The sequence below is a fragment of the Ciconia boyciana genome, chromosome 7 (genome assembly GCF_034638445.1).
Source record: "Ciconia boyciana chromosome 7, ASM3463844v1, whole genome shotgun sequence".
NCBI classification, from domain to species: domain Eukaryota; kingdom Metazoa; phylum Chordata; class Aves; order Ciconiiformes; family Ciconiidae; genus Ciconia; species Ciconia boyciana.
The window spans coordinates 37,661,482-37,685,063 of NC_132940.1; the positions used below are offsets into that span (position 1 = coordinate 37,661,482).

Genomic DNA, 23,582 nt, shown 5'->3' on the forward strand with positions numbered 1-23,582 from the left:
TAACCCATTGCCATGGTATTGAAGCTCTGCTCAAAGTACAGTGGTGGGTGATGTTAGAACAACTGGTACAATTTCAGTTTTGCAGAAAATGAAAGCTAGTTTTGTCCTTTCCTGTAAAAATACCTAATTCATGTAAAGAATCTTTCACGATCGTCTTATTTCCTTAACGTTTTAAACTGTTTCCTTCGGGCAGGCTTCCTCAAGCGGTGCACCAACCTGGAGTACTGTAACACCTCGTAGGGAAAGCCCAGGTCAAATCTGGTTGATGTGAGCATGGATGATGGTTTTGAGACAAAAGCATAATTAATGGAGAAAGACTAGCAATATTAGTAATCTTTTTTATGAACAAAGGGAAGCAAAGTAATGTCTGTGTTTAAAATGACTCTAAACCATAGGATTTTATTTATATACATATACACACATACTAAATGATGCTGTGCAAGTTCCTAGAGTACCTGCAGTCTAAATGCATGAAGTGGCCAGGCATGGTAGAGGGAGTGGGTGTAGGAAGGTGCAGTGGTTTGCACAAGTGTGTGCGATCTTGTAGCAAAGTTCGGGGGGGGAAGTTGAGATCATCAGTCTCCTAACTTCTAGTTTCTTAGCTTTATTATACTGTTTTACAGCTTGTATGAACAAAGTAGGTGCTTAGACATTCTGTTATGAACCTTAATTTCTTGAAGTGAAAAAAGGCTTTTTTTGAGAATGGCTATTAGTGGCATACTGTCCGTTTTGGCAGCAGGACATTTTTATAACTAGGCACTTGTATCTGTCCTTGGTTATTTCAGCCACCAAGTTGTTTAAAGGCTTGAAAGACTGCAGATATTTAATGTAGCATGCTGACGAGGCTGAGCCCTTTCAAGTATGTGCTGGATGTTTGAGGAAGGCTGTCAGTGTGGCGTTGCTCTGGCCCTTTGCCGATTATTTGAAATAGTATGTGTTGTAAAAAAAAAAAAAAAAAAACACCAAAACCAACCAAACAAAAAAAAACCCAAAAAAACAACCCCTGTGTCACCATTAGTGCAATTTTTTGGTATTTTCACTGCTGCGATCTTCACCGCTGCGTGGGATCAGCCACCCCAAAGCAGCTGCTTTCCGTGATACTGTCGCCACTGTCATCTGAATGTTTAATTATTAGCAAGCATCAACTCTGGTGTCAAATCGTCAAGCAGTAGCATCCTGCAAAACTCTTTCCAGTGGTGTGGTCCAGGGTTTTAATTTGGGTGACTTACCTATTCCCCAGGTAGTCTAGAGCAGTGTATCAGGGGGTGCATGTTTGTATTTTTCTCTCTAGGTAATGAAAATGAATTTCTGCTTGACGCCCAGTATTTTTTATGTGGCTCTTCTGTGTGCATGTAGCACTTGAGGACCACGTGTTGGTTGAATGCTTAGCTGTGGTGCCGTTTTATTTTTCTCTGAGCACAATGTGTTTTATTTTGACTGCTCCAGGTGTTTCAGCACAAGAGCACTTTTGGAACTTGGGACCATTTTTTGTCTCTACATGCTGTCTACCTAAGTATACATTTCCCAGTCTCATTCACATAATTCCCTCCCTCTTGGGGATCTTTTCCCATGCCAACAAATTAGTGTTTTCCTACTTTCAGGCATCCAGCAAGTCTAGCCACTCTGGAAAAGCATGTTTGTTGAGTAGAGCTGGTTCATTTGGCAGTGAAGTGCTTTAACACTGCTTGAACCTTTAAATGGTAACAAGTTTTAAAGCTAACCTTAATTAAATGAGCCAGAGGCTTACATTTCTAGAATAATTTGTCTGGCAGTGGATTCTGTTTAAAACAAACAAAAAAACCCCAACAAAACCAACCACTGAAATCTTAGGACAAAAAATCTTGGGGGGGGGGGGGGGGGAGGTCGGTCAGTCTTAGAATTATTTTTAAAACAAAGAATTATGGCCAATATGTGGTGTAATAATGTAACTGAAATAGCTCAGAAATTTGTATTTGGTTTTGCAGCTTCCATATTTGAGTAAATAGGATTTCAATGCCATGTAGAAATACCATGACACACAGTATTTAAAAAAAGAGCGTACATTTTCAACTTGAAAATGTACTCACCTGGATTTGTGAAGAAGTTACGTTTTCAGGTAACTTCGAATGCCATCATGGAAGAAGAAATCGTTTTCAGGGTGGTGTTGTATTCCCAAAGTTCAGTCTGTGACTATGAAATAAGAAGTGCCACGTGGCTGCGGCTCAGGGCTGACGCGGATGTTCGTGTTGCTCTGACAGCAGTGCTTTCCAGCATCCAGGAGCTGCCCTGCTGGCACAGTGATGGTGCTGGCCACGGGCATGGGAAATGAGGTCTGGCGATGGGTTCGGCTTCCTCGGGAGGTGCCAGGGGTTCTCCCAACGCTGTGTAGAAAGGCTGCCGCCGCAAATGGGAGACCTCCGGTGCACTGGCAGCTGGACTGTGCTCCCTTGGGTGGGAAAAAAGGTTTAAAAAAGAAAGTTCATACCAGTGACTAGGGTAGAAAATTGGAAGAAGTTTCACAAACCTTACCTGCGTGCTGGGTTGACTCCTGTAGCTCTTAGCGCAATTCTGGAAAACCTCAGGATTGTCGTCTTCAGTAAGCAGCAGGTAGAGACTGCAGTGGTGTGAAGCGGCGGGGAGGACCCTCTACGAGTGAGTCAAATCCCCTGACATCACAGGCTGTGCATCTGATGCTCTATAGGTTGTTAAATGCACTGCAAAGCCTTTTTGGTGTTGTCTTAGTAAAATAACCTGTAGTTGGGACCTGTCAGTACATAAGAGTGAATAAAACAAATACATGTATTTAAAATACAGTTTTCTTCACAAACTATTAAAAGAAAAATTGAAATAATTGAAGCTGAAAGTTATTGTTAAATGTTCAGATAATCAAAATGAAATTGTATTTAAGCAGTATTTGGCTGAGCACCAGTATTTGGCTGAGCACCAGTATTTGGCTGAGCACCAGTATTTGGCAGAGTTTGATAAATCTGTTGTTACCCATTTTTGTGGGGAGGCAGGGACTGTTTTCATTTGAGTTACTTGTTCCAATCAAAATTGAAGAAACTAATACAATACTGAAAAAGTTGACAGTTATTTTTTTAATTTTCCACTCTGCAGATTAAAAACTAGGTATGGAGCCGAAAGGTTTTCTGGTTTTAGCCATGAAAACAAAAAGTTAATTAATGGTATTCCTTGCCATCTTATATTATTTCCTTCTTTCTAATAAATGGGGTTTAAACGTACACCCTGTATTCATAAATGCAGTTTTTGTTTATACGTGGCAGTAATGTTAGTTATTAATAGGGAGTTTTGAAGGCGTTTTTTATGTATCCCGCTGCATTTGGACAGAGATCTAACAGATTACAAAAAGGCCGTAGATAAACAGAGCTATAAACTCACTGAAATGTTTGTATATTTTGGGTTAAGAAAGGAAATAACAAGTCTAGTGTGACTACTATGTTTAGTTTTTTTAATTTGCCAAAAGATGAGAAATCACTTTGTCATTAGGAAGACCACTAAAGTGCACCAAAAGAAAAAAAAAATCCATGAATGGTGAAGGGGTCTTTATTTGAATCAGTTCAGTTTACTTTTTATGCCTGCACTTCTCTTTGGCCGCTTGCGGGACACTCTGTGCTTGCCGCTTGTCAGTGATGATGTCAAATACAAACTTCTTCCTCTCATGCAGGTACACTGTTTACTGGAGGATTTGGTCTCCCAACAGTTGCGTATTGCTGTAACACAAAATCCAAGCTCAGCTGGTGTTTGCTGAAGTTGGGGGCCAGTGGCTCCTCCGGCTCTAGCTGCACAAGAACTTCCATTCTATACCTCTGCTTTATAACTCTCTGTTTTTTCCAAACTCTTGGCTTTTGGATTGTTTGGGGTTTTTTTGGTGTCTTCCCCCCGCCCCCCAGCGTAACTGCTGCCAAAAGTGGATTTCATTTTTGGAAAGTTTGAGCAAGAGCAGTTTGTCCATTTTGGAATATGAGAATAGTACTCATTATGAAAATACTGGGGTTTTTTGTTTTTTTAAGTTAAAATACATGGAAGCAGAAAGTTAAGATGTTATGGAAGACATGTTTGGGAGTTACTGAGGAAGAATTGGTTTTGATAATACCGAACTATGGTCTACTGAAAATCACAGGCTATGCGTTCCTAGTTTGTTTTTCTGTCTTCGTAAGCTAAAACGTTACGGCAGAGGGAGGATCTGCCCTGTAGGTAGTGATATTTGAGGAAACAGGAAATAACAGTTGGGATGATAAAAATAACTGTCGTTCTGACTTTTTTTTATTTGTCTGCATTTTACTCCTCTGTCCTAAAAATTGCTAACATTGAATATGTTTACTTTTCTGAGTAAAAAATACAGATACCTCCTTCAGTCAAGAAACTTCAGCTTAAAATGTTTGTTCCTATTAATTTCTGTTCCTGCCTGGTGCTGGCTTAGCGCTGAGGGAGGTCTGAAGGCATTGCTCCTTCTGCATGTGGGCAGGGGATTGCTACGCAGGTGTTTTGCCAGTGCAGGGTCCTCTGTAGCATCACCGCCTGTCGGGATACCCTGCTTGCACAGCTCTGAGGGATCTTTTCAAGCTTGATCTGGATATACAAATCGATTGGAAAAAATCTATTGTACTGAACAGTCTGATGACTTGTTAAAATAGTCTGTAGTACAATTAGAGCTGGGTCACTAGGGAAGGCTTTTGTTAGCTGCCTATTTAATTTTTTTTACTCTGTTTTTTTATTTTTCTTTTTTATGTGGAGTAATTCAGTAATATCCATAGTCATCGTCTTGGCAGCATATAAAGAGTAATTGAGATGCTTGGAATGGAAAGTATGCCATGTTGTGAATTTCTATTGAAAATAGGACCTTTCTGAAATGCATTCATGCAGCTTCTTGCCCTGATGTCAAAAGTACAGTAATTAAGTAATTACTTAAAAGATTTTGCTTTGTGCTGCTTTTATGCAGATTAAACAATGACATGGAGCTACCCACTATATAACTTTCATTTTTGTCAATTTCAGAATGTTAAAGAAGCTTTTTGGAAAGGATGATTATAAATGTAACAATTTGAGGAATTAAATAGCTCTAACAAGAGTTTTGTCACAGCATTTGAGACAATAATAAAAGATTGTGTTCTGTCTCAAGCTTTTGTAACCCATTTTTATTTAAAAATAAAATAAAATTAATACTGTTCTTTTAAAATGTGGCATTGTTGTTGCTTTATACTTTGAAGGAAGTGCTATGAAATGATATTCAGCTTAGAATGAGGTTTTTCTTAACTTGTGATTGTAAATGACACCCAAAATTAAAGTTGATAGCCCAGTCAAAATAATTTTACAGTTTTAACATTTGGATGGCACCTTTATATTTTAATCACTTGCAAAGCGCTCCCAGCTCCAACCGTCTTAATTTCTTCATCTCCAGTTTCTCTTGAAGGGAGTGCAGGCTCGGCAGTGGAAGGAGAGAGGTGCCGGGGTACGTATGTGATACAGACTCTTTTTTGGGAGAAATGAAGGCAGCTGGACTGTCATTGGGCACGGAGCTTGATGGAGCCATATTTAAACTCAGTTTAAATGCCATGTGTGGGAGAGACCTGCGTATTACTATCTGATGGGGATAATTTTAACAGCTGTCTATGACTAGCCATGGACAGGATGCAGTTTCCTTAATCAGCACAGCACACAGTTTGACTGTAAAACTTGTCTAACTGTTACCAGACATCTTTCACAAGTTAATCCAAGTTTATCAATTCTAACAGAAGGTGGTTGGAACCAGAATTACTGCTTATTTCAGAAATGAGAAATCTGACACTTGGGGTCACAGGACATCTCCTGGTCAATGGCTTCTACAGGTTAATAGATCCATCCATGAAAAGGCAGGCTGGCATGGCCCATCTTCTGCAGATGGAAGTATATGAGCTCAGTCAGGGTATCGCTGCATCCCCCCAAATGTCACTAGCTAAAAAGCATTCCTTTCTCAAATCTGTGGTGCCTGTGACCAGTAGGCATACAGTAATAATAAATGCCTGTGTATCTGTACCTTAAAAAAAAAAAAGGGTCCTACTATATTTAGGACCTCTCTGTCCTTGATATTTCTTCTGTTACTATTTTAAGATTTATTCACAAGTGCAAAGCAAGAAATAGATTTCATTTGAAAGTTAAAAATATAATTTTCAAAATGCATTTCTCTAAGACCATGTGGGTCCTGTGGCAAGCAGTCTGTAACATGCCTGAGAAACATGCCTGTAGACAGAAGAGCAGGAACGTTATTTACTGAAGATGTGGTTTACCATTACCTGTATCATTCTTTATTTCGTTGTCATAATTTAAAAACCAAACCCCATACCCACAGAGTCTTCTGCAAGCATAGATTTTGGCTAAAAAAATTCAAGTGTTTTCTTACAAAGAAAATGCCATTTTAGACATCACAAAACTTGTCCAGAAAAAGAGGAGAGTGCTTCTTCTCACCATACTGTGTCATCTCCCAACCACGCACCTCTGTATCCACTGAAGTTATGAAGAACTGGATCATGCCTCCTGACTTGCAGTTTTATTTGGGGGTTTCAGCATCAGTGGGCCTGATCCAGCATGATACCAAGAAACTTTCTGAGTGAATGGTGTTTGTGCCAGGTGAATTTGCCTGACCTATGCTTCACACCTGTGGTTGCCCTTATAGGTAACTGTGACTCATGAAAGCATGACTGAGAAGGATGAGCCAATCTTGTATCATTCTCTGTCCTGTTTCTGTACTTTCCTCCTTGGTTATATATAGTGTTGGATTCAGTCTGCTCCATTCACATCAGTGCGATTACCAAAGCTATTTCAGATTTGCAGTACTGCAGAGCTGTCATACTTCTTCTCACTGAAGTTTTTTTTTTTTAAAGTGGTATAGAGGTATTTAGCTAAATTTCACAGTTCTAAAAACATCAACAGTTAATCTCTTTTTCCTGTAAGAAGCAATTACTCGAATTTTTATGCATCTCAATAATGTGAAACAATTTCCCCAACTTTCACCATCTTTTTTTACTTTTTAAAATCCTCTTTATTTTAACCTAAAGTGGCCCATTCTTTCTGTTAGATATTTTCATTTGCACATTTTATTAAATTATTCTAATTTGATTACTAATTTATTATAATACCCAATACTTTTAAAAGATACACCGTTTTGAGTTTAAAGAGTCAATTACAGAACTGTGTGCCAGCTTTGATGGGAAAGTCATAGAGTCTTCTGGCACTTTGCCTTTTCCAAATAAACAAGACCTTAGTGGCATGAATGCCCGAGTTGTGTTCTGCTGGATAACCCAGCTGACCAGAGTGATGCCAGACGCTGTTGCTGCAGTTGCAGGCTTACTTCCATGGTCCAAGGTAGGACATAGATGTGAGTGGCCATGTTACCTCCTTCTGCAGCCTACACTAGCCATCCTGCTAGCTTTTGTGCGTTGCTGGAACAGGTACTGAGGGATGCGAAAGTCCTTTGGATTCTTTTCTATGTGATCCGGATGGGCTGCTGTGCAGGTTCATAAATGCTATTTTTCTTGTGGTGGCTGTTACAGTCATACAATAGTAGATGCTGAGAGCAAGCTCATATGCAGACCCAAGCATAGTTGTTTTGGGTGTGCTGTGAAAGTTTCCCGTTTTCTCCCATGTTACCATAGCTGCTTTCTGCCAATGTTTTTTTTGTGGCTCTGCACCTAACTTGACTGTGAAAAAGCCTAGCGAGTGGGTTTCTTGAGGGAGGGATTCATCGCAGATGACTTTACACAGAAGGCATGGTGCAAGAGGAGGGTGTTTGGGTTCCCATTATTAGCTGTCCTGTTTATTTCTTAATTAACAGAATAAATACCAGAATAACACCTTGGGTTTTCTTGAACACTGTTGTAAGAAAAAAGTCAGGGTTTTTCAGAGATGTTCCTTTGTAGAAGATGAGTTCTAGTTCCATCAGCAAAGGCCTTGCATGTGCTGTGATGAGCAGCCTCTGCTCAGTCAGCGTGATTCCTGGCAACGGTCAGCCTGGCCCCGTGAAGCCCTGCTTGCACAACTCTTGCTTTCCTGCGTGGCCAGACGGGGCTTCCTAGGTCAGGGGTAAATTCTGGTTGGGTGCAAACTGCCCTGTGCAAGCCTTCCTCAGCTGTCTTGGGCTTGCTTAGAACATCTGCATATGTTTTCAAGTCTTGCTGGTGTGAAAGTTGCTCATGGCTGTGTGGTCCCTGGTGTTGGTACAAGTGGTGGGGGGGAGGGTGTGAGCAGGATTTTGACAGCCCCTGCTTCAGTCTGCTGCAGCGGAGGGAGAGCCACACCATCCAGATACACAAACAAATTGTGCTGGTTTATTGAAGGAGCTGAAAATAGTTTGCAGCTGATCTAGTCTGGTCTCATAGCTGACCCTGCTTTGAATAGGAGGTTGGACGTAAGTGACCTCCAGTGGCCCCTTCCAGCTTGAGTGCCTCTGGTTCTGTCTGCCTCTGGAAAGTTGTTTGTATGGAGCTGTGCCTGTATATTGGATGTTTGCGTGTTACAGTGACAAAAATAATGTGAAAAATCTTTGAGGTATTTTTCTACAGTTTCTAAAGATGTTATAATTTTTTTCTAATTTGCTGTAAACTTACTTATCTTCATCTCACTGTATTTTTTTTTTTTTCCCCACTTCCTTAGTCAAAATACTATGGCCAGGCATTATTGACAGAAGTTTACAAGCATCTGAATTTGATTGAATCGGATTACTTTGGGATTGAGTTCCAGAACATCCAGTCATATTGGGTATGTACAGTTCCCTGACGAATTCGGTATAATAAAAAGGTTGGGTGAATGTAGTTGCTTGAGTGTCAAAAGTTTCAAAGTCTGCTGGAGTCTTCTGTAGGATTATCTCTTTGATTCCTGTAAATCTGCTTCGGTCACCAGAACAACAACAACTAATAAAGCAGAGGGGAGGAATCAGATTCTACTTCTTGTTAAAGCTCAAAAAATGTATAAAGCAATTAAATAGTTGCTGATGTTCCCACTTTCAGGGACATAAATAAAATCTTCCTTCCTCTGAAAGGGGGAACATCAAGTGTAGTCTATGAAGCACTTATAAAATCATACTGCAATGCGTAATTTTGGTACTGTTCATATTTATCTTCAGTTAATTCAGTCTTCAGTTAATTTCCCTGAAGAGTAATTATGAACCTCTTTCTAATAAATATAAACGTCAGCAGACATACAGACCTGCAAGCTTTTAAAATCATTGATCTAGATAAATGCTGACACTCTGTAAGCCTCCTAGTCGCTTATCCTGTACCTTGCAAAGAGTTACTTCTAAACTAGAAAATGTTCCCCAAACTGTGTCTTCATTATTTTTTCTATTACTTTTTCTAGTTTTAGCACTCTCACGCAGAAAATATGACTGAGAACTTAGAGAATGATAATAGCACTGATACACACTGCTCCTTAGCCAAGGAAATACAGTAAAGCTTGTTTAGTTTCCATTTCTTCTGGAAAGCATCCAAAGTGTTTCTGTATCTAATAAGGTTCTTAAAATCCTCAGCTCGCTCTCAGACAGAGAAATAACTAGTAAGGCCCAAACATAATTGTCTTGTTACAATTTTTTGTTTGGAGGGGTAAAAAAAAAAAAGAAAGAAAGAGTTGAGCATCCAGAATACTTTGCATTAGTTTTATGGATACTCCTTTTACTAGAACAACAGTAGTCTTTCTTTAAAAAGGTGCTTGTCAGAAGAGAAAAAATTGTGGGAAATTAATATCGAGTAAAAATACTGAAGTAGGTAGGTAAGAGAGATGGACAAAGCATGGAAGGGAAAAAAAGTTGGACCTTGTCATGTTCTCCAGACCTTCTGTAATTCTGTAGCATGGCTCCTGTCTACGGTCGTGTGTTTTGACATGATTTCTGTCTTCTCAGCAGTGGTGGTATGCTTTTGCTGACTTGACTCTTCTTCTGTCCAGATGAGCTTTAAGCACAGATCAGTGTTTTTTCTATTGATACATGATAAATGTCAATTCGAATAGATAAGTACATCTTTTTTTTTTTTTTAAAGCAAAGGAATTACTGCATTACTGCAGTGAGGAAGAAATGCATACTCAGAAATTACTGCTTTATTTGAATTTACTTTTGATGTTGTCATACTGTATTCAAATACAAATGTCAGTTTGTAATTTTTTTTCTTTCATTTCAGATTTGGCTGGAACCTATGAAACTTGTTATTAAACAAGTACGGAGTAAGTAGTTTATAAAAGGAAGTTTTCCTTAATTTGCATCTGCTTTATGTGGGTTGCTTTCACAATTACTACTTGATTTACTGGTTATGCTTCCCTGAAAATTGTACTTGGTAGGGGTGATAGTGGTTCCTGTTCGGGCATGCAAACCTGATGTTTTTAATATGTAGTATGTGGTGGGTGGAATGGAAACTTACTGAAGGTATGATTCTTTCTCTGTGATAAATATCTAGATAGATTGGGTCAACTGTTAGGTTTAAGTGAAACATGACGTTTGCTGTTTGTGAGGTTTTTGTAAGTTGTGTTGTCTTACGACGGAAAGAAAAAGGAATATTTTGGCTTATTGCACCCGTTGCATGGGAGGAGGTAGCACCTGCAGTCATGAGGTGCTGTCTGAGAGATGATACACCTTTCAGAAGGGCCACAAAAAGCTGCACTTGGAGCTTGCTGACACGCAGGGAATTTCAGTGGGGTGGGTATTCCCATCTCATTCTCAAAAACTCTCTTCAATGTGCTCAGGAGCAGCTTCGCTAAGAGAGTAGAGGTAGGGATCTTCCACCTGGTGGGTGGCTGCAGCTTCAGAGTCCTCTTTGCTTTGGTTGTGAAATTAGTTTCTGCTCTTTGGCCAGGAGGATATTGCAATGGCGGTGCTATCTTTGCTTTACACTACTCTAAAAAGTAATACGAGATGCACTGTAAAGGCTAAAAATAATTGAAGAATACAGTATGCTAGTTCTTCTGATGTTGAAAGATTAGATCAAACTTTTTTCCCCCTTAGAACAGGCTTAAGCTGTTTTCTTGTTTTCTGTTTCTGATTGTAAAGGCTTTGTGGAAGAACAAGATCAGGAGGGTATGGTGGATTCCTACTCCTTTCAAAATCTTAGTTGAAAAATGTTGAAAATCAGTACTGGGAGGTAGTTTTTAGTTACTCTTCTGCCTAAAACTGATTGCCAGAAAATAAGAAATTGCCAATTCTAGCTAGATTTTTTAATTTTAAGGTCATAGTTTTAACTTTTACCGACATCAGTTTTTAAGCAGAAGAGCCAAACCAGCTATAAAAGAAGGCTTCCTTAGGAGGGTATATAACACTTTCACTCTCTATTTAAAAAAAAAAAAATGTTGGAGTGCCACCGTTTTATATACTCCATGCAGTTAGGCTTGTTCTGTTTTTCCAGTGCTCCTGGCTGGAAGGAATTATGTCTTAGTCAGAAGATTTGGTGGACCGCAGGTCTGCGATGCTGCTTGGTTACTCCTTCCATATCCTCTTCTATACCATATAAATTGGGGAAATTTGGCCTTAGACTGTAGGCTGATGGCTGTGTGTTTCCTGATGATGTATATATTGTTCTAAAATTGTTTAAAACCATGGGGATGTACTAAAATTTATGTCTGCTCTGCTGCTTGGTGGTCTACCACCCACATTATGTTGCCAGTGACACTGAAAGATTTATTTTAAATTTTTTTTAATCTTAATCTGTAGGAGACACCAGTCAGTTGTCTGGCACATGTTCAAGTTCTGAAATCAATTTTAAATTTGTAGTTTTGATAGCTTGGGTGAGAGCTCTTTTTTTCTTTTTATGCTAGTTGAATGCCTTCTTGGCATTCTGTGTTTTTAAAATTGAAATGAGATATGACTGTAGAAAGCCTTGAAAATGTTTATGATTAAAAGCTTAATTGCATGTATAGTAATTTAAGCTGTTCTTTCATTGAAGCCGGTAGCTGACATATGATTGATTGCACAGAAGCATCTTCCTAAGAATGCCTTTCACAGTACTGCTGAATACAAAGCCTTAAAAGGAGAATTAATTTAACTACTTGATAATGTGGACATTTCAGAAGTAAGGGACTAAGTAAGGTGCAATGATGGAAGGAGGTTTACGTCTGACAATACAGCTATGCAAGGCTAGCCACATCTACCATGGCTTCAGCCTCTATGCTCCTCGGCCACACGGGGGCTGCCCTTCCCCCATGCCCCTCTGCCTGGGCTCGCTGGGGGTGCGGTAGCAGCTGGATGCAGGCAGGCTAGCCTGGCAGCGATGCACCCAAAAGGCAGTCTGCTCCCTTCTGCATGCCTCTGCTCTGCGTGTGGCTGCTGGTTGTTTTTGCTTTCCAGTGAAATTCTGTAAGAATGAGATTTGGTGAGTTTGCTCACACTGTTAAGAAATGCCTGAACTTGGCATGGATGGATGATCTTTTCTTATATTCTCACTTTAAGAAGTTTCATTGAGGTCTTTTTTGGTTTTTTGGGGTTGGGTTTTTTTGTTTGTTTGGTTTGGTTTTTTAGAATTTAATGATTTTGGAGTTAACCTTGTAACTTTTAGTCCAGCAGTAGGGGAATGTTAGATGTTATCATGGACTTTAAGGTAATACAGCTCAAACCTGTTTATGTTGATGGCAATTGCTGTGTAATTGTAGGCATGCAGTTCTGAATCTTTGACATGCTCTCTAAAAATAAAAGATCTAGAGTATTAACATTTACTTCAAATTAGTCTTGGCTAATGACCTATTCTGAGATATACAGAACTTTGTGTTGTATGATGAGGATTTTATTTTTGATTCATTTCAAATGAATGCAGTCAGTTTTACTACTGAACCACTCCGGAAGGCAAGGAGTTGAGATCCAAATTTTCAACTTTCTAACAGGTGTGCAATATCAAGTTGGCATTTGGGTACCTTCTCTGAGGCATTGCCAGTTTTATATAGTGTTGTGTTCACCATACCCACATGGGTAATTTTTCCTGACTTCTTTTTTGTTGTTATTGTTCTTGGTTTTGCTCAGATTTGGCTTCTTACAATAAATTCTGCATCTTGGTTAAGGCAGGGCCATTGTTTCTTTTCCTAATCAGAATGGGACTTATTCAAAGAGAAAAGGCGAGATTAAAAAACACGAAAAGAGGAGGAGTTGTGCTACAGAAGCAAACATGCAGCATATATTTTTAATATATTTTTAATTTTAATATATTTAATATATATTATTAATTTGTAATATTTATTATCATTTAATGTAAGCGATGCTCAGAACACCGCCAAAATTGCTCGCATGGCAATACTTTCCAGTTGATTGATGTGAGTAACGTGCAGGTCTGTTCTTAACCTTGTGAAAATCTTCCAAAGGCTTGAAGTATTTTCAGAAATTTGATGTAAAGTTTTATTTTCCTCACTCCTTGCGTCTCAAGAGCTATAAAATCCTTAGTATGGTTAGTTGCTGCCAAATGTGAGCTTTGTGTATCGTTACAGGGTGTTATTTCCAGCCTCCTTTCATTTTTAGATATTACACTGTAATTAGGATGAGGATTTTAGTTTTTTTGGTTCACCAAAGCTTTGGTAATTCTGGGATCAGAGGCTGGGAGCTGCTCTTCCGACAGCTGTGATAGCTGGGAAAACTAACTCTCAGACTACTTGGCAGAAAGCAAAGTTTGTTATTCCCCCATTAGCAAATGAGAGGGTGAGTGAGCGGTGGAACGTTTAGTGTGTGGGAATTGGGTATTCCAGGCAGAAGAAATCAATGTACTTTGGTGTTGATGGGGTTAAAGCGGACTTTGTCAAGCTTTGAGATCTTGGTGCTTAAAATAAATTAAACCAAGCCGGCTTGTGCTTACCAACATGCTGAAACAAATTCGATTTTTTTTTTTTTTTTTAATTTTTTTTATTTTGCTAAGCTTGCTTTGAAATGGCAGCGACACGCAGAGTCCTGGGGTGGATGGGGCTGGAAGGCACCTCTGGAGGCCACGTGTAAGCAGGGCTGGCTTTGAGGTTCAGTCGGGTCATGAAATATGTAGATATCCTGCCCATAGCGCCTGGAGGAGAAGAGTCTAGCAAGAAGAGGGGTTGCAGTTTTGCCCTTCCCCGGTCTTCCTCTGCCTTTTAGAGGGGATTCTGTCTTTCCTTGGTTTGTCCTGTCTTTCTCCAGCTCCGCATGCTCAAGGCGGACTGTCCTTGCTCCTTGTGGGAAGGTGCATACTGGGGAAGGGTCTCGGTCTGTAGCAGTTGAGCAGAGATGCTGTTGGTGGAGCATGGGGCTGTGGTGGATAAGTGACACTCCTCTTGTCTGGGGTATGCCTGCAAATGTGAGGTGGATGGTCAGTAGGCTTCTGTAAGCAAAGGTTGGCTAGTGCTCTGACTGCCTGCAAAATACTCAGCCTTGTTTGCTTTAAGACAGGAAAAACAGCAGCAGAATGGTCACTCCCAGTTGTGGCACGGTAAGTGATTGTGGTACCCTGTAGCATTCCTTTGAAAATACTGGTGAAATGTGACTGTGAGCATCGAGTCAGCTGGTTCAGCAGGCTAAGTTGTGACACTGAAACTTAACGCGGTCCGGTCACAGATGGGCTTTCTTATTGTAAAATGTTACACAGAGCATTATGGTCTATTCCAAATAGTTACCTAGGATTCTTTTTAGATTTAAATGCTAAATTAGTTTTCTCCCTGTTGACGAGATCAACAAGAACAGTGTTAAAAATGGGAAGAAATGGGTATTAACAGGCATGCCAGGAGCAGGCTGCAAATGCACCTTTATCTCTGTGGGGAGCCAGCTGGGTCTGGCTGGGCTGGTGGATTCAGCTCGTTGACAGCTCTGGTGGTGGCAGCTGGTGTTGGGAGTGCCTGCAGGATGTGTCTCCATCCTCTTCCCCTTCTGGGAACCTCTCACTCGGTCATCTGTGATGCCTTTGTATGCAATCAAGTTGTTGCTTTGAGATATTATAGCTTTCATGTTGCACAAAACTATTTTTACAGCATTCAGACTGCAGACTTGCCTTGAAAGTAGTATAAGTAGCTCGTCTAAAAACTATCTGCTGTATCTCCATTGACATGGACAATCTATACCCCACAGGCCCGCTATAGTTAGCTGGCAAGCTGAAAGCTGGATAGACTTCGTGTGCGTTGTATTTCTGTGCATGCTGGAAAACATAATATGCATGTGCTAATGAAGAGTTTTTTGTGAAATTACTAACTTTTCTTACAGGACCAAAGACTACAATGCTTCGTCTAGCTGTAAAGTTTTTCCCTCCAGACCCGGGTCAGTTGCAAGAAGAATATACTAGGTAAAGTATTTTTTTAAGAATTTGATTTGCATTACATACTGAAACAAAAGGTAAGGGTGGGAGGACATGGCATCTGTTTCCAAACAAAACTTACATTGAAGATGAGCAAAAGAGCGCTTTTCAGTAGTGTCACAGTTTTAGCAAGACACATGTTGGCAGATGAATGTTATCAGAAAAAATATTTTTCAAAACAGAAAACAGTGCAGGTTAAGGCTTGCCAAACATCACAGTGTCAAAAGAGACAGGGTATAGAGGAAATACTCATATTTATAAACTGTATGTGTATAAAATAATCAGTACGTCTTTTAATAAATGATTTATCATTTAAACTTCTGAAGTCCACACTCTTGAGTATTCTACAACTAGCAAACATGCTTTACTGTGTCTGTCTATTTATGGAGTATTTATTGTGGAATTCTGGTCTGTCCTTAGAACTCTAGGTATTTCATAATGCTATTAATGATATGTACACTTTATTGTGACTGTATTGAAGAAACCAAGATAGCTCAGCCAGATATGCAGAAAACAGAGCATACTTTAGAGAAGTCTTTAATACATACTTACAGTACTTTAAAATTTAAAAAAAACTCCCACATTCAAAATGTATACCTTTTATTACCATTTTGCCTCAAGAATGTGATACATAATGTTTTAAAATTAATTCTTCTTTAAAAAAAAAATAACTGTTCTCTTTCAGGGTGTAATTTGGTAAAGAATATTGATCAGTCTGTCAGTTCAAAGGTTTATAGGAACGAGCCCTTGCCTATTTACTGGAGTCCTTACTGCACCTTCTTTCAAGTAAAAAGAAAAGCACAAAAGACTTGCCAGCATTACACTCATAAAAATATATTAAAATAGGTTTAGGTTACTAAATTAGTCCCTACAGGCACACTTTCAAGGCTGACATGTTTTTCTTCTATCCTTGTATGTTTTGCAGGCAGCTTTTTACTTATACAAAACTGTTAAACAGAAATCTGTTCCTCTTTGGCCACTGATTTGGGAAGTACTTTAGTTAAATGAGTATAGCAGTATAAGAAAAGGAAATTTAATTTCTTCTTGTCTTTGTAGGCTGCTAACATTATAGTCCTGGAAAATACAACCACTGAATAAATTAATTGAGTGCTAGCAGAAATGCTCATTATTTTTCCTAACAAGATATTTGAATCAGTGGTGTTCTCCCAACCTTGTTCTAATAGGTAAAATCACTTGAAGTGTTCATTAAGTTTCTTTCCAGCTAAAAATTACAGCTGCCGTGTTACTTCACAAATCAAACTTGTTAAAAGCGTGGCTTTCCTTCTGCTTCCTTGTCCCTGCGTTTTCATTTATGCTGATAAATTGCACTGGATTAGTCATGAATTGTTTGGTTTGATTTGACCGTCCTTGGTAGCAAGGCTTCTGTGTTATCTTGTTTTTGGAGAGAGGAAGAATTAGGAGATGCTGGTTTTATAAAATACTGCTCAATCCTTTTACTGTTCTTTCACATGCCAAAGTGGTACTTGTAACTCCGGTACTTGTAACTCGCTCTCAGGTACCTGTTTGCGTTGCAAATCAAGAGAGACTTGGCAGAGGAACGACTGACCTGCAGCGACAATACGGCTGCTCTTCTGGTCTCTCACCTTCTGCAATGTAAGTATCTCAACTGTGGTGACAGTGGGTGGTGTTGCAGTTGCTAACCTGAGTTAAATAGTGTACAGAACCTTTTGGTAACTAAAAGCATTTTCTGTCTTGCGGTATTTCCTTCTGTACATGCAGTAAACCCATTGGTTTTGAACACTGGGATTATCATGAGGGCTAGCTATGGTGAGGAACAGCTGGTGCTTATGTATGAGATAACTTTGGCTTTGTGGAGACTGTACGAAATCAAACCCTTGCATGTTGTCTGTTTTCCCTGGCTCTGCAAACCGGGTCACTAGCACTCCTCTTCTTCCAGACAGCTGCTCCCATCTGCCTCCATGCTTCCTTGGCTTAATTTCTCAGTTTCCCTGTCGCTGCGGGGAGATAAGTGTATAAAGACCGGGCTGAAATAAAACTAGAAACGTGCCAGAACAAGTTCAACAGTAAGGTTGTCTGCAGCTTTCCTCCTTGCTGGGAGTGCAAATGGAAATGGGAAGCAATTGATTTGGAAGCTCTCCCTGTTGCTGCTGCTCAGTCTGTAAGCACCTGAAGACCTAAAAATGTGGCCTTTAAGACGAGCAGGCTGAAAAACTTGAATGGGTTCAGACACCAAATCAGTTTGAGCAGCAGACAAATGATACAGTGTTTACAAATTTGTAACCTGAGCTCCAGAAATGGGGTTTTGTGCCTCCTTGCTGCCTTGGAACAAAAGCTGTTAAATGATACCTCTTCACATGTGCACTGCTAAATCATTATTAGTGATATAATTCTGCATTGTAATATAATAATACAATCATAACAATATTAGTTATGGTGATTTTATTGGAACAGCAAATCTATCTTGTGTGTGTGCCATCAGTGAGTGACACAATTAAAATTTGCTCATGATTTTCCAGCGTAAGTTCTGCACTCCACAGTGCAGTGTGGAGCTGGTGAGTGAATCTCAGCATCTGGCCTTGCTTAGCTTGCTTCTACCCTACTAGAAAATTAGAAGTGAGAAAGAATATGATTATTTTTAACATAAATTATTTTACAAAAGTGCCTTTCAATTTTTTTCTTGTTGTTTCGTATGCTGGCTTGATTTCAAACAGGATATTGCTGTGTTCTTTTTAAGAACAGCTGCCTTGGATGAGATTATTAGTTCACTTAGTCCACTCTCCTTTCTCTGACAGTAGTTGATAGCAGATACTATGGGGAGGCCCTCAGAAATGGAGCAAGCATATGGTGATATTCCTTTGCTGCATCCATCCAGTAATAATTGCATGTGGCCTAAGTCAAAGATTGATGCTGCATCACTTTGTTTAGTTGCCCTTGATGAACTTTGCTTCCATGCTTTTGCCTGACTTTTGAATTTGCTTATATTTTTGGCATCCTTCCATGGAAATGAGCTTCACAGCTTAGTTTTTGGGAGGTTTGTAGGATAACTTATATCCTTTTGTCTTTTTAAAACTTTTGCATTTTAATTTAATATTGTAATTTCATATTTTATTATAAGAAAAAGTAAATAACTTTTTAAAAAATTATTTATTCAACTTGTAATTTTTATATACATCTGCCATATGTTCTGCCTGCCTCATGCTTTTTTTTTTCCAAGCCAAAGACTTCTGGTCTTCTCATGTCTTATCAGATGCAAGCAGTTCTACTCTTTTGATTCATGCTTTTTTCTTCTGTAAATCTTTTCCTAAATCCACAGTGTCATTTCTGAAAGGTGTGAATATGTGAAGGGGAGACCAAAACTCAAGATATAGGCGCTGTGGGGATTTACAGTCACACATCACTGCTTTCTCTTTTTCCTATGTATTTATTTTTGGATGATTCCTAAAATCTAATTTGCCCTCTTCCCAAGTAGGCTTGTCCATAACTATTTCACATATATGTAGAAAAACTAAATTGAAATATGCTGGTTTGGTATGAGATATCTGTAAGGAAGAAATGTTTAGATGACCTCACAGGTCTCTCATCTTTGACCGTAAAGACATGTAAATTTTCCAAATGATGTTAAAATACTGCTATAATCCCCAGGAAGCCTGTTTGAGATAAATGTGAGTGTTTTGTAAAATTAAGCTGGATACAAAGCATAATGCACAAATTTGAAGCACTAAAAGGAAAATACATTCTGGCTCTTGGGGTCTCTGTAATTCCTTACCAAGTATTTTCTGTATTGTTCCTTTTCCATCGTTTCTTCTTATTCTAACATTGTTTTGTTTTCTGTAATAGCCGAAATAGGGGATTTCGATGAATCAGAGGATCGAGAACACCTTAAAACAAACAAGTATTTGCCAAACCAGGAAAGAATTGAAGGAAAGATTCTGGAGTTCCACAGGAAGCATGTGTAAGTGAAGATTGATGTATACCCCTCGTGTATACTCCTGGGGAGCAGATGGACTCCCTTGGTGGAGGGTCAGCACGCTGTGCGATAGGATGATGTTAAGGTTGTATAAGATAAACACCATTTACATCTAACAAGAAAAGTTAGATGTAGCAATAGTTACATAGTTAGGACAGAGCTGTTGGGCAGTAGTTTTTCTGAAGTGATTTTTCAGTGTACCTTTAATAACATAGCAAAGAAAGCTATCATGAGCTTGTAGTAGTGTTTTTAGGCAAAATCATTCTTCAGAATTTCCAGTCCACAAAGTTTAAGTGCAGCTTGCTATCAAATGTATAGGTTTGCTTTTGTCTAAATAATTAGAAATTAATTGCATTGTACTCATTCTGTACTCACTAAGCATAAAGGAAATGGCGAAGGATGGAGGGGGTGGGGGAGAAATAACTTTCATTAGAATTTAGGTAATGCCTTATCTTACAGATGGAGTATTTTCGAAATAAGTAAAGTTTATTAGGGACAAAGAAACTATTTGCTACAAATATAAAATTAATTCCAACACACAGTCAGGAACTGCAGAAATGAATGCTTTATTATTTGAAATGCTCACTTCTCCCACTGTGTGCAGTGTACAGTAAGGTTGTGTGTTTTATAGTCTAATCTGGCTCGTCTTAAAATGTGAAGATCTACTCAATGTGCAAAAATTAAAATAAAAATATCTCGGTAAGTAAGATTTGGAACAGACAGTCGACATGGTGCTCGTGAAAGAGAAGTCAACCTACAGGGAGGCTCTGTTGTGACCAAAATACTACTCGGAAGATCAGGGTTTGCATTGAATGATCTGTATCTGCTGCAGTTTCATTCTTCGAGGCTTTTAAGCACACATTGTTAATATCGCTGAGAATTTTCAGATTATTACCTGCCATAATGGTCCTAACCTCGCTTGTGCAGTTCTGATCATTCTTCACAGTAAGGAAAGTTTGTATTTTTGCCTGTCAGGAAGAAGTCAGAGGAAGGTTAACAGGAAAAGATTCCTTGCTTCGTAAGTGTACTTTTCATTAGTTTAATGAGAATTGCATCTAATAACTATATTATTAAAATGATTGCAAATCTTATTTTAAAGCAATGTTTTAGAAGTGTACATTGAAACCATGGTAAGATTAAAAGTTGAGGCATGTGGTTAGCAAAGGTTACAATCAAACGTTAGCGATACCTGAATAACTTGGACGCATGTTTTAAATCCCCCTGTGCCTTTGGAAAAATTTTTGTTAGAGACATGTAATTTTGGAAGCACTGCAATCTTAAAAATAACTGTGACTTCCTTACACGTCTCTTCTCTTTTCCCTTACCCAGGGAGTATTGGCCACCCTTTTCCATTTTTAGTAGGAGTTGTGAAGGTCCCATGTTTTCTCAGAGTTTAGACACATTTTTCCTCATTTATGTTCCAAGGAGCAAGCAGGATTATGGACCTTGGGTGTTCGTCTCCTTCCTGGAGATGCGCGGTGCAGTTAAACAGACAAAATGCTTCTCTTTCTTATCATCCTTGTGCGTCATATTTTTATTTTTGCGTTTTATTTTCATTTTTTATTTCCTTCAGTTGACCTTATTATTCCCCACTTACCTTTATCAGACTGATATTTTCTTCCACTGATGATTGCTTTTGACAGACTTCTCATATAAACAGAGCCTTCAGGAAAAGAAACCCATTTCTGGCAGGATGGCTCATCTCCGGATTGCTACTGCATAGTCATCTTTCTGCTTCAGTTTTCCTTCTTTGCAGCCCTTGCTTTGCCTTGAACACACTTACTCATACACCACTTTACAGGAGGTTTCTGTGTCACATCAAGCCGGGAGCATCAATTTGGCTTTCTCAGGCTGAAGTTGCCACAGGGCGCCTTCTGGCACTGTGCGTGAGTTGGAGGAGCAGGAGGATGCGTATGCCTTTGCAGAGGGTGCTCAGTCTCTTTGGATGACACTATGGAGTGTCTCTTCACATTAGAAAGTTGTGGTTTGATTTTTTTTTTTAAATTGTTTCACTGTAGCTATTAGAAGTGGTAGAAGAACATAAAGCTGAATAAAACAGAAACTGTGTATCTAATCCATTCTTTATCAAAAGAAGAGAAAATATATTGAGAATTAAATAAGCCAGAAAGATGAGAATTGAAAGCTTATTTTCTATTAAATATCCTTTAATTTTTTCTTTCACTTTTACAAATACTTTGTTTTACTTTCACAAATATAGAAACATGGTTTTTATGTTTAACTTCGCAAATGTAGTAACAGTAAACAGGACAAGTTATATTTTTGATATAGCATATTACTTAGTTGCTTCAGCAAGAGCCTGAATTAACTTATTTTATTTCTATAGTTCATTTAAAAAAAAAAAGTTTATATTTGAAGATGGTGTATTGGTGGTGGTGCAGTTAAATCCTGGCACCCCGGACACTCAAAATGCAACGTTTACTGCCTTCCTGCAAGTAGCATGAGTAGAATACTTGCCGCAGGGTGAGTGTAGTCCAGAATTAAACATAACATAATTTGCTTGCCTTCAGATGGCTGTGGGTTTTTTTGTTTGTGCGTACATACGTAAATCAGGAAAGAAATAGAAGATTTGATAGATTTATATTTACATTTACTGTTATCCCTCATGTCCTTTCACAACTTGTTGGCCTAGTTGTTCATGATGTAAATTCTTTTTGAAAATAGGATGTTCATAAATTGTTTGTAAATTAGAGAAACTGTAACTTTAGGTTGCTACGTAGTCTAAACAATTTCTACACATGCAGCATTTTGATGCTTCATCTTTAAAATTCTATATTAATCACTGTTTTAAATGCTCTGTAAATCACCTAACATTTAACAGCATTTATTTTGACTCGACTGCCCTGATTGCCTTGTGAATATTGTTACACACTACTAATATTTGTCTAGATGGATGTATGTAAGGAATCTTTACACTAAAACCTATTGCATTGACAGCAGTTTTTGCTGGAAAATACTTGTAATAGATAGTCTGTTGTCCATTGAGCTGGGGAAGATTACGTAGATCGATTTATCTGCTTAATGGATGAACAAAATTAGACCAGATTGTTTTCAGGCTGGTCTGTGCAGCTTAGTCTGCAGCAAACATCTGAGGGTAATTACTCTGAAACTGCTTCTCATTTGTAACTGTTTGTGGTGCAGCATGAGCTGCCTGGCATCACTCCTGGCTTTCCCCACTCAAGGCTCTTCCTTCTTTGGTAGGTATGGGCAGGTTGTGTGTGTGTGTGCACTCTTAAAAAAAATTATTTTTTTTAAAATTCTTTCTGAGGTGCGCTGTGCTTTGGATCATATGTAATGGAACATAAAATAACTGTCAGTGGTTCTGCATCAGTTATACTGGACTGTTTATGAAGAATTTTTAGTACTATATAGCTCCAATTTTCTAGTTGCCATTTTATCCTAATTTTTGTTTCCCTTCCCTTCCAACCCCTCTTCCCAACCTCCAGCAACCTTGACATCCTCAGCATCCTCTTTAAAAGACAAAGCACCGCTTTCATTCTTAATGTTGCTCTATTCAGGAGAATTACAGCAGGAATTAGCGTGGGTGGGAGTTACACACAGTCCTCTTAGAGTGTAACTGAGGAAGTTGTGGACAAAATTAATATTTATGATCTACCTTTTTTTTCTTGTATGTGTGTAATAAACACAAACCATGGTTCTTCAGCTATTTTGATACAGTTAAGGAATCTGTGGAAGAAATGCTAGTAACACTTAAAACCAGTGTAAAACCACTTATTCCAGCATTACTCGTTTCAGTGAGGGGAAGAGAAATCTGCTTTACCAATTTAAGCTCTTAGATGTAACTAGTACATGTGGTGGTTACACTGGTAGAAATGCAGCTACAGGACTCTATGTAGTTTGGCATTTCTTTTTCCATTTGAAATCAGACTTTTGTTCCTCTGTGTTTGTTCTTTACAATCCCTTTATACATACACGGTTATATAACACTGACATTTGGCTAAGGTTGGAATGTGGACTGAACTTGTAAAGTTGGGAACTTCACTGAGTCCCTGCTTTTTCCAGTTGGAAAAAAAAAAATTTGGATTTCCTGTTGTAGTGTTTTAAATTTTGGGTTTTTCCCCCTCCAGAATGGATAAGGGAATAGAAAACTGTTGAAATCCTGTTGTCAAATGTATGTGCGTTCAGGCTTACTTTCTCAGTGCATTTTTGTGTGTGTTTTAGTCTAAGGAGCATTTTACTAGGAATCAAAGAAGCATTGTTTCTTCTAACAATTTCCATTTTAAAAATCTTAGCATACTAAATAAGTTTCATAATTGCACTCTGAATTTTAGAGACAGTTCCTACATGCAGTTAATATGTATTGTCGTCATCCCTGTTTCTGATAAATTCAAATGTAATAATAACTCACTTTAATATTCTCC

The 23,582-nt window shown here is 38.7% G+C and overlaps 1 protein-coding gene across 6 annotated transcripts in view; it reads left to right on the forward strand.

The window, feature by feature from the left end:
• Positions 1-23,582, forward strand: part of FARP2 (FERM, ARH/RhoGEF and pleckstrin domain protein 2) — an 83,083-nt gene that overhangs the window by 14,325 nt on the left and 45,176 nt on the right. For all 6 annotated transcript variants that reach the window (XM_072868514.1, XM_072868518.1, XM_072868519.1 and 3 more), the window contains exons 3-7: positions 8,626-8,730; positions 10,140-10,182; positions 15,143-15,221; positions 16,750-16,847; positions 19,053-19,167. In XM_072868514.1, the coding sequence (XP_072724615.1) occupies positions 8,626-8,730; positions 10,140-10,182; positions 15,143-15,221; positions 16,750-16,847; positions 19,053-19,167 (440 nt within the window). The remainder of the gene's footprint in view (positions 1-8,625; positions 8,731-10,139; positions 10,183-15,142; positions 15,222-16,749; positions 16,848-19,052; positions 19,168-23,582) is intronic.